At 52.8% G+C, this 10157-nt stretch overlaps 1 protein-coding gene across 1 annotated transcript in view; it reads right to left on the reverse strand.

Annotated features, from left to right (window-relative positions):
• Nucleotides 1-4109: 4109 nt before the first annotated feature.
• The window catches only part of LOC138366856 (collagen alpha-1(I) chain-like), a 7664-nt gene continuing 1616 nt past the window's right edge, over nucleotides 4110-10157 (reverse strand). Inside the window, exon 2 of the mRNA XM_069328143.1 lies at nucleotides 4110-4196. Coding sequence (XP_069184244.1) covers nucleotides 4110-4196 — 87 coding nt within the window. The remainder of the gene's footprint in view (nucleotides 4197-10157) is intronic.

Raw genomic sequence — 10157 nt, forward strand, 5'->3', positions numbered from 1 at the left:
CCCCAACTAGGCAGTAAATTTAACTTTCCGCTTAACTAGCGGTTTACAAGTTGTGTTATATATCACAGGTTCTTTTCTGCTTAAACATATTAATAGGGAAAAACAACTCAATTTGTCAAGTCAGCAAGCTGCTAGCAGAGCAGAGTACTCCTCCCGAGGACGGGCTGAACCATTAGGCTGTGATGACACGAAGGCTCAGGCTTCACTAGGCAGCCCAAGTCTAGGCTATGGTCAAATAATTGTAAACTGTATATTCCGCTTCCAAAATTTCATGACCTCGGTTATTAGGATCTGCGTACAGTAATTGGACAAGTGACTGATCGCCTGCACTACAAGTATCATGCAAATTGTCGTTCTGTGTGTTGGTGTTGGGGGGGGGGGGCATTTGTCTGACTTTTTTCTTATATTAACACATTTAGGTACATGTGCATTTGTGCAGCTGCCCTAGACTATACGAAGGGGAGTACAATGTGTGTCAAAAAGCTAGCTACGTGATGCTAAAAATCCCCATCACACAGGATGGTTAGTCATACAGAGGCATGTGATAGGCAGTCTGCACTGGCAGACTCCGCATGCATTATGAGGAAAACATCAAGAACATAAGAGTGAATATGGTATAACATAGACACGATAAAGCACCTAAATTATTGGGATGGTCTCAAAACTCTCTATATGTACTAACTAGAAAAGAGACGAGAAAAAATATCAAATAATATACACGTGGAAAATACTGGAGAGCCAGATCCCAAGTATAAAAAGAAAATGCAAAAATAGAACCAGTGAGAGCAGGGGTGCCATAGGCACAATTAGAGAACATTGTATAAACATCAGAGGTCCGCGGTTGTTCAACATCCTCCCAGCGAGCATAAGAAATATTGCAGAAACAAACGTGGCCATCTTAAGAGAAAACTAGATAGTTTTCTTTAAGAAGTGCCGGATCAACTGGTCTGTGATGGATATGTGGTCCTACGGGCTGTTCCAAGCAACAGCCTGTTGAACCAAGCTCTCACAACGAGGCCAGGCTTGGGGAGTAGAAGAACTCCCAGAACCCCATCAAGCAGGTATCAAGGTTGCAGTGATATTAAAACGCCCCCCATCTTACGACACTTATCAACAATTCGAAAAGCTGTAGCCTAGTTTTTACCACAGCCTAGTGTCTGAACAGCAAGGTCAATCCAGCGCCTACTCGATGCTAGACATCTATTCAATAGTCCTATGAACTCTCATCACTAAACAGAGCCTATTAAAAAAAATATTCAGCATATATGCTCATCCTCTCTCACAAAACTTAGTAGGAAACATTACAAAAACAACACCAAACGTCACCACTGAAACATTCATTAAAGCTAAAGGGAATATGCCGTCCTGATGTCTGTTTGGTCAGTGGGGTGGGAATATAACTAGGCTGCACTACCCTCCCACATATTTACATACATATTTTTGTATATATACGTACATACGCAAGCCCCGTCAGGACTACAGAACTCAGAGGCCGATCATGAGCCAGTGTTGGTCTGGGTCTAGCCTATCATGAACCAGTGTTGGTCTGGGTCTAGCCTATCATGAACCAGTGTTGGCCTGGGTCTAGCCTATCATGAACCAGTGTTGGTCTGGGTCTAGCCTATCATGAACCAGTGTTGGCCTGGGTCTAGCCTATCATGAACCAGTGTTGGTCTGGGTCTAGCCTATCATGAACCAGTGTTGGTCTGGGTCTAGCCTATCATGAACCAGTGTTGGCCAGGGTCTAGCCTATCATGAACCAGTGTTGGCCTGGGTCTAGCCTATCATGAACCAGTGTTGGCCTGGGTCTAGCTTATCATGAACCAGTGTTGGCCTGGTGTAGCCTATCATGAACCAGTGTTGGCCTGGTCTAGCCTATCATGAACCTGTGTTGGCCTGGGTCTAGCCTATCATGAACCAGTGTTGGCCTGGGTCTAGCCTATCATGAACCAGTGTTGGCCTGGTGTAGCCTATCATGAACCAGTGTTGGCCTGGTCTAGCCTATCATGAACCTGTGTTGGCCTGGGTCTAGCCTATCATGAACCAGTGTTGGCCTGGGTCTAGCCTATCATGAACCAGTGTTGGTCTGGGTCGAGCCTATCATGAACCAGTGTTGGCCTGGGTCTAGCCTATCATGAACCAGTGTTGGCCTGGGTCTAGCCTATCATGAACCAGTGTTGGCCTGGGTCTAGCCTATCATGAACCAGTGTTGGCCTGGTCTAGCCTATCATGAACCAGTGTTGGGCAGGGTCTAGCCTATCATGAACCAGTGTTGGCCTGGTCTAGCCTATCATGAACCTGTGTTGGCCTGGGTCTAGCCTATCATGAACCAGTGTTGGCCTGGTCTAGCCTATCATGAACCAGTGTTGGGCAGGGTCTAGCCTATCATGAACCAGTGTTGGCCTCGGTCTAGCCTATCATGAACCAGTGTTGGCCTGGTCTAGCCTATCATGAACCAGTGTTGGGCAGGGTCTAGCCTATCATGAACCAGTGTTGGTCTGGGTCTAGCCTATCATGAACCAGTGTTGGCCTGGTCTAGCCTATCATGAACCAGTGTTGGGCAGGGTCTAGCCTATCATGAACCAGTGTTGGCCTGGTCTAGCCTATCATGAACCAGTGTTGGCCTGGGTCTAGCCTATCATGAACCTGTGTTGGCCTGGGTCTAGCCTATCATGAACCAGTGTTGGCCTGGGTCTAGCCTGTCATGAACCAGTGTTGGCCTGGTGTAGCCTATCATGAACCAGTGTTGGCCTGGTCTAGCCTATCATGAACCTGTGTTGGCCTGGGTCTAGCCTTCATGAACCAGTGTTGGCCTGGGTCTAGCCTATCATGAACCAGTGTTGGCTTGGGGTCTAGCCTATCATGAACCAGTGTTGGTCTGGGTCTAGCCTATCATGAACCAGTGTTGGCCAGGGTCTAGCCTATCATGAACCAGTGTTGGCCAGGGTCTAGCCTATCATGAACCAGTGTTGGCTTGGGGTCTAGCCTATCATGAACCTGTTGGCCTGGTCTAGCCTATCATGAACCTGTGTTGGCCAGGGTCTAGCCTATCTAGAAAGTGCAGCCCTATAAATTACCAATCAACCTGCAAGATGAGAGAATTGCAGATCAGCGCAGATTAAACATGCAACTTAACTTTCAACTTAATACTTCACAATTTTAACGCAATCAACCAAACCGTCCATATTGCAAGGCTTTAGTAAACATTAAAGCACCGTAATATTAACGTTTCTGATGAGGCAAAACCACTACATATTTTACGGAGTGTCGGAACGAGGGGGGAGTGGGAAGGGGGGTGCAAATGCTAAATAATTCGACCCCTATTTTCATAATAAAACACAAATGATCTTACATCGTGTATGATATCTAAACATGCTACGATAGCACAGCTTGAGTGCCCATTAATATGGTGTTGTATTTCGACGGCTACAGCTGGAAATTCAAGCTTTATCTTAAAGTTTGTATGAGATATGGTGGAGTGTTGCCGCCAAGTGTTCACTCAGATTCCCGTTTTCCTTGAAATATTTATATTCAAATTCAAATACTTTATTCATGTTTGTATATTAATAATTGAGTTTACACACAATTTTAGTTCACTTGCCCATACGTGCACACATTTTACAATTTAATAGATAACTATATCATTAATCGTAACTTGTGTCGGAACAGCTTGCTAATTTAGGAAATCAAATGATTGCTTAATTCAATCATTAGCTAACTCCACAGTCTGGCTTGATCGTTATTAGAGTTGGTTTCGAGGATCAATATCCTCGCGGCCCGGTCCCCAATAAAGCTTGTTTTGTGGTGCGTTACTTACACATATTTCTAGCTGTTCAATAAATCCCTGAACTATATGTTTAACTGATCTCTAACCCTGTCCATGGAGGACAGAAGAAAATGTATATATGTTGGTTAGCATTGTAAATGTGAGGCCACGTCTGTGGTAGAAAAAAAAAACATTTCTAGCGTCGCTGTGTCAATTCTCTCCAGACACAGACTTAGGGACGCAACTCTGTCCTTCCCAGCGTGTTTCTGTGGAGCTCTGATCAGTTTCTGGTTAATAAGATCAATAATACATTGAATTTCCTGAATTCTCCTCCTCGTAGATTTTAGAGGAACTTCACAAATCTATGTTTATCTGAAGTTCGATTAGGATGTGATCCTGGTTCGATTAGGATGTGATTCGGATTACATGTCTGAAACATTAATGTTTCTATTTGTTCATCATTATAGGGGCTAGGATTGCCTTGGAGGGTTCAACTATTTGCTAGTTTCAGGACAATTTTTCACTGAGCCTTAAGATGTCATTTATGCTGCTATGGCGGTGTATCCACTCACAAGATGAGTGGCGCTGCCCAATAAACTCGCCCCTCGGGGCAAAATTTAAATTTAAAATTTAGGCTTTATCATATCCGTCTTCTCACCAACCCGTAAAAAAACGCTATGGATTAGTAAACATAAAACCTACGTAATATTGAGACTTTGCATGCCACGGTCTCGATAGCCGAAGTGGGTTGGTTTTCATTCGTACGTTTCTAGTTGTGTAAAACAGATGCATTTTTTACGGAGTGAAAAGTTGAAGGGAACGGGTCGGTACATCACTCCCCAATCAATTATGGTACATCACTTCCCAATCAATTATACACGTATATTTATGTATATTTCGCAGCTCTATTGAAAGCTTACATGTTAGGATAGAGATATCATTTGTCTTACAGAGTTTATATCATTGGTAAGTGAAAAGTTGATCTATTAGATGTATTTAGTTAATATTTAGCAACTATTTAGTCTAGCCCTATTTATAATCACCCGAACTAATGATCCAATTACATTACCCGGTAAATTCTTTAATAAATCTTCAACTTCTATTTATAAACTAGTATTTATCAAGGTCATTTCTGAATCTAAACTTGATCAATTGGTGTTCACTTGTGTTCTATTTTGTGTTGATCTATTTAGCACCCAAATGCTCCTTGCTTTACATTTCAGTTAGCTTTCCATAATTCAGAGGATCAACGCCCCCGTGACCCGGTCTCTGACCGAGGGGGCTGGTCAACCAGGCTGTTCGACGCGGCTGTTCGCAGCCTCACATACGAATCGCAACTTTATAAACTTCTCTCATGTTCCTCTTACTCTTCACCTTTCTATGTACCCAAAGATATGTGCTGTTTCTAGGTACTGTACCCAAAATTTTGCTGCTTATACACATACACACACACACACACACACACACACACACACACGGGCTGAGTGAACAATGCTCCAGAGTCGTAGTCCTAAGGACCCGAGTTCCAGTTTCTGTCATCCTGATGCGACTGTTCACCTAGCAGAAAATAGATACCTGGGAGTTAAAAGGCTGCTACGGGCTGCTTCCTGGGAATATGTGTGCGCGTGTCTTACAAATATATATAGACGACATAAGAGGAAAAATAGATGGGTAAGAAAGGCGGGGCCCAAGAACTAATAGCTCGACTTTGTAGGCACATAGTAAATATATACACATGCACACACACACGCACACACACACGCACACACACACGCACACACACACGCACACACACACGCACACACACACACACACACACACACACACACACACACACACACACACACACACACACACACACACACACACACACATTATTTTTGCGTTAGGCACCAAAACAATCTTGAGCCGTAGATATAAAGTTCATATTTACCAGACCTCTTTCGCTACTGGTCTCTGGCGTCCTGTCCTCACCTCGTTGTAGTTGCGAGGGTTGAGCTTTGACTCTTTGGTCCCGCCTCTCAACCGTCTATCACTGATGTACAGATTCCTGAGCCTATACTGGGCTCTATCATATCTACATTTGAAACGGTGTATAGAGCACCTTATTTATAGGATGCCTTCCTTGCTGGTAAAGGACTCACTCGGCCCTCATCAATAGAATCAGTCCACTACGGGCTCACCATAGCCCGTGCTACCTAGAACGTTTTGTTCCAGGTAGCGAATCTTAAACAACCTCAACCTCATCAATAACTACATCGTTTGCTCAACCTGTATTGCAAGATTACCGTTACATCCTCCCCTCCCCCCCCCCTCACACAACTGCCCTTCTCTCTCACTCCAGCCTCTCCCCTTCCACTGTTCCTCATTACGCACGTTCCCTTGCCAGCCCTTCACCTCCCCCCGTTCCGTTTTGTTCCGCTGGCGCAGAGTGCCAAGGAGCGCTGTTACCTTTAATTGGCACCCTCCCTCCCCCCCCCCCTCTCGCTCCTTCCGCTCAACGGGGTAGTTATTTCTTCACTTTGTGTTCCTCTACCTCTTCAGTTATGTTACTTGAATTCATTATATTTGGCGTCTGTCTGTGTTTGAGTGTCTCTATCTCGTCACACATGGTTTTATACCTCGCCCTCCTCTCTCTCTCTCTCTCTCTCTCTCTCTCTCTCTCTCTCTCTCTCTCTCTCTCTCTCTCTTCACACACTCTCACTCTTCCCTCTAGCTTCTTCCCTCCCTCCCTCCCCCCTCACTCGCTCCCTCTCTCTTCCTCACTCGCTCTCCCATTATCTCCACCTCTACCTCTCTTTCTCTACTTATCCCTCCCCCTCTCTCCCACTTTTCTCCTTCCCTTCCCCCCCCCCTCCCTCGCTCTTTCTCCCGCTCCCTCCCTTTCTTTCTCTTTCCCCTCCCTCTCTCCCTCCCCCTCTCTCTACCTCTCTCACACACTTCCGCGCGTGAGCTGATATATTTAAAAGCGTTGAAAGGCGTCACAATATCAGAGTCCACCTCCAGCTCTGCCATACTCGATAATGTATTCTCCTGCATCAGGCCACAGCTCTTTACCAAATGAATAAACCCAGGTTATCTTGAGGTTATCTTGAGATGATTTCGGGGCTTTTAGTGTCCCGCGGCCCAGTCCGCGACCAGGCCTCCACCCCCAGGAAGCAGCCCGTGACAGCTGACTAACACCCAGGTACCTATTCTACTGCTAGGTAACAGGGGCATAGGGTGAAAGAAACTCTGCCCATTGTGTCTCGCCGGCGACCGGGATCGAACCCGGGACCGCAGGATCACAAGTCCAGCGTGCTGTCCGCTCGGCCGACCGGCTCGACCCAGTAGAATCATTCCAGATATAAATACAAGTATTTGCATTACACAAAAGGAATACACACGTCTTCATTAAGTCTCATAATAGCGAGACCAATTAAAATGTTTTCAAACTACAGGTTAATCTACCTCAGGAAACTGTCATTGACAATGAATAAGTAAGAATATAAACCAAAGATGTACCAGGATGTGCGATAATTGTCATCCCTTATGTAGGTTTAGGGAGCCGGTCGGTCGAGCGGACAGCACACTGCACTTGTGATCCTGTGGTCCCGGGTTCGATCCCGGGCGCCGGCGAGAAACAATGGGCAGAGTTTCTTTCACCCTTCGCCCCTGTTACCTAGCAGTAAAATAGGTACCTGGGTGTTAGTCAGCTGTCACGGGCTGCTTGCTGGGGGTGGAGGCCTGGTCGAGGACCGGGCCGCGGGGACACTAAAAGCCCCGAAATCATCTCAAGATAACCTCAAGATAGGCCTGAGAACATGAGTATAGAAAACGGCTTTATATATCAGATACTCTTATAGTGCAAAGACTATGAGATAGCCAAAGGAGTTCTCTTATAACCTATACAAAAATTATCAGACTTTGATATAGGATGCATAAACACACTCAACACGGCACCCACGTGTGTAGATATGATAGAGCCCAATAGGCTCAGGAACCTGTACACCTGTTGATTGACGGATGAGAGGCGGGACCAAAGAGCCAGAGCTCAACCCCCGCAAGCACAATTAGGTGAGTACACACGGCTGCCAGCCACAGATGACAACATATACCAATTTAAAAAGAAAATGTAAATTGCCTACAAACAATTTTCACACTATGAGCCTCACGCTAAGCTCCAAAAACCATCAACAATGGGGAAGGAAACGTTGAGCCAACACTACCAGCACACGCCCGCAACTGTCACTCAGGACACGCTGCCACAACCAACACTACCAGCACACGCCCACAACTGTCACTCAGGACACGCTGCCACAGCCAACACTACCAGCACACGCCCGCAACTGTCATTCAGGACACGCTGCCACAGCCAGGCTAAAGCACTTCATGCGAAGAACAACATCGTTATTAATTCACCGACGGCGATCCCAAAATAAAAGGAAAATGGTAAAATATTTCGCAAATCAGATGGCCGCGAGGTTATCAGCTGAGGGGGGGGGGAGGGGGGGGTCGCGGGGGCTGGGAGAGGGGGGGTCGCGGGGGCTGGGAGAGGGGGGTCGCGTGGGCTGGGAGAGGGGGGTCGCGGGGGCTGGGAGAGGGGGGTCGCGGGGGCTGGGAGAGGGGGGTCGCGGGGGCTGGGAGAGGGGGGTCGCGGGGGCTGGGAGAGGGGGGTCGCGGGGGCTGGGAGAGGGGGGTCGCGGGGGCTGGGAGAGGGGGGTCGCGGGGGCTGGGAGAGGGGGGGTCGCGGGGGCTGGGAGAGGGGGGGTCGCGGGGGCTGGGAGACGGGGGGGGTCGCGGCGGCTGGGAGACGGGGGGGGGTCGCGGCGGCTGGGAGACGGGGGGGGGTCGCGGCGGCTGGGAGAGAGGGGGGGGTCGCGGCGGCTGGGAGAGAGGGGGGGGTCGCGGGGGCTGGGAGAGGGGGGGGTCGCGGCGGCTGGGAGAGGGGGGGGGTCGCGGCGGCTGGGAGAGGGGGGGGTCGCGGCGGCTGGGAGAGGGGGGGGTCGCGGCGGCTGGGAGAGGGGGGGGGTCGCGGCGGCTGGGAGAGGGGGGTGTCGCGGCGGCTGGGAGAGGGGGGGGTCGCGGCGGCTGGGAGATGGGGGAGGGTCGCGGCGGCTGGGAGAGGGGGGAGGGTCGCGGCGGCTGGGAGACGGGGGGGGGTCGCGGCGGCTGGGAGACGGGGGGGGTCGCGGCGGCTGGGAGACGGGGGGGGGTCGCGGCGGCTGGGAGACGGGGGGGGGTCGCGGCGGCTGGGAGACGGGGGGGGGGTCGCGGCGGCTGGGAGACGGGGGGGGGGTCGCGGCGGCTGGGAGAGGGGGGGTCGCGGCGGCTGGGAGAGAGGGGGGGGTCGCGGCGGCTGGGAGAGAGGGGGGGGTCGCGGGGGCTGGGAGAGGGGGGGGTCGCGGCGGCTGGGAGAGGGGGGGGTCGCGGCGGCTGGGAGAGGGGGGGGTCGCGGCGGCTGGGAGACGGGGGGGGTCGCGGCGGCTGGGAGACGGGGGGGGTCGCGGCGGCTGGGAGACGGGGGGGGGTCGCGGCGGCTGGGAGACGGGGGGGGGGTCGCGGCGGCTGGGAGACGGGGGGGGGGGTCGCGGCGGCTGGGAGAGGGGGGGTCGCGGCGGCTGGGAGAGAGGGGGGGGTCGCGGCGGCTGGGAGAGAGGGGGGGGGTCGCGGGGGCTGGGAGAGGGGGGGGTCGCGGCGGCTGGGAGAGGGGGGGGGTCGCGGCGGCTGGGAGAGGGGGGGGTCGCGGCGGCTGGGAGACGGGGGGGGTCGCGGCGGCTGGGAGACGGGGGGGTCGCGGCGGCTGGGAGACGGGGGGGGGGGTCGCGGCGGCTGGGAGACGGGGGGGGGGTCGCGGCGGCTGGGAGACGGGGGGGGGGTCGCGGCGGCTGGGAGACGGGGGGGGGGTCGCGGCGGCTGGGAGAGGGGGGGTCGCGGCGGCTGGGAGAGAGGGGGGGGTCGCGGCGGCTGGGAGAGAGGGGGGGGGTCGCGGGGGCTGGGAGAGGGGGGGGGTCGCGGCGGCTGGGAGAGGGGGGGGTCGCGGCGGCTGGGAGAGGGGGGGTCGCGGCGGCTGGGAGAGGGGGGGGTCGCAGGCGGCTGGGAGAGGGGGGGGTCGCGGCGGCTGGGAGAGGGGGGGTCGCGGCGGCTGGGAGATGGGGGAGGGTCGCGGCGGCTGGGAGAGGGGGGAGGGTCGCGGCGGCTGGGAGACGGGGGGGGTCGCGGCGGCTGGGAGACGGGGGGGGTCGCGGCGGCTGGGAGACGGGGGGGGGTCGCGGCGGCTGGGAGACGGGGGGGGGGTCGCGGCGGCTGGGAGACGGGGGGGGGTCGCGGCGGCTGGGAGAGGGGGGGTCGCGGCGGCTGGGAGAGAGGGGGGGTCGCGGCGGCTGGGAGAGAGGGGGGGTCGCGGGGGCTG

Source organism: Procambarus clarkii, chromosome 20 (assembly GCF_040958095.1).
Source record: "Procambarus clarkii isolate CNS0578487 chromosome 20, FALCON_Pclarkii_2.0, whole genome shotgun sequence".
In the NCBI taxonomy this organism is placed as follows: Eukaryota; Metazoa; Arthropoda; class Malacostraca; order Decapoda; family Cambaridae; genus Procambarus; species Procambarus clarkii.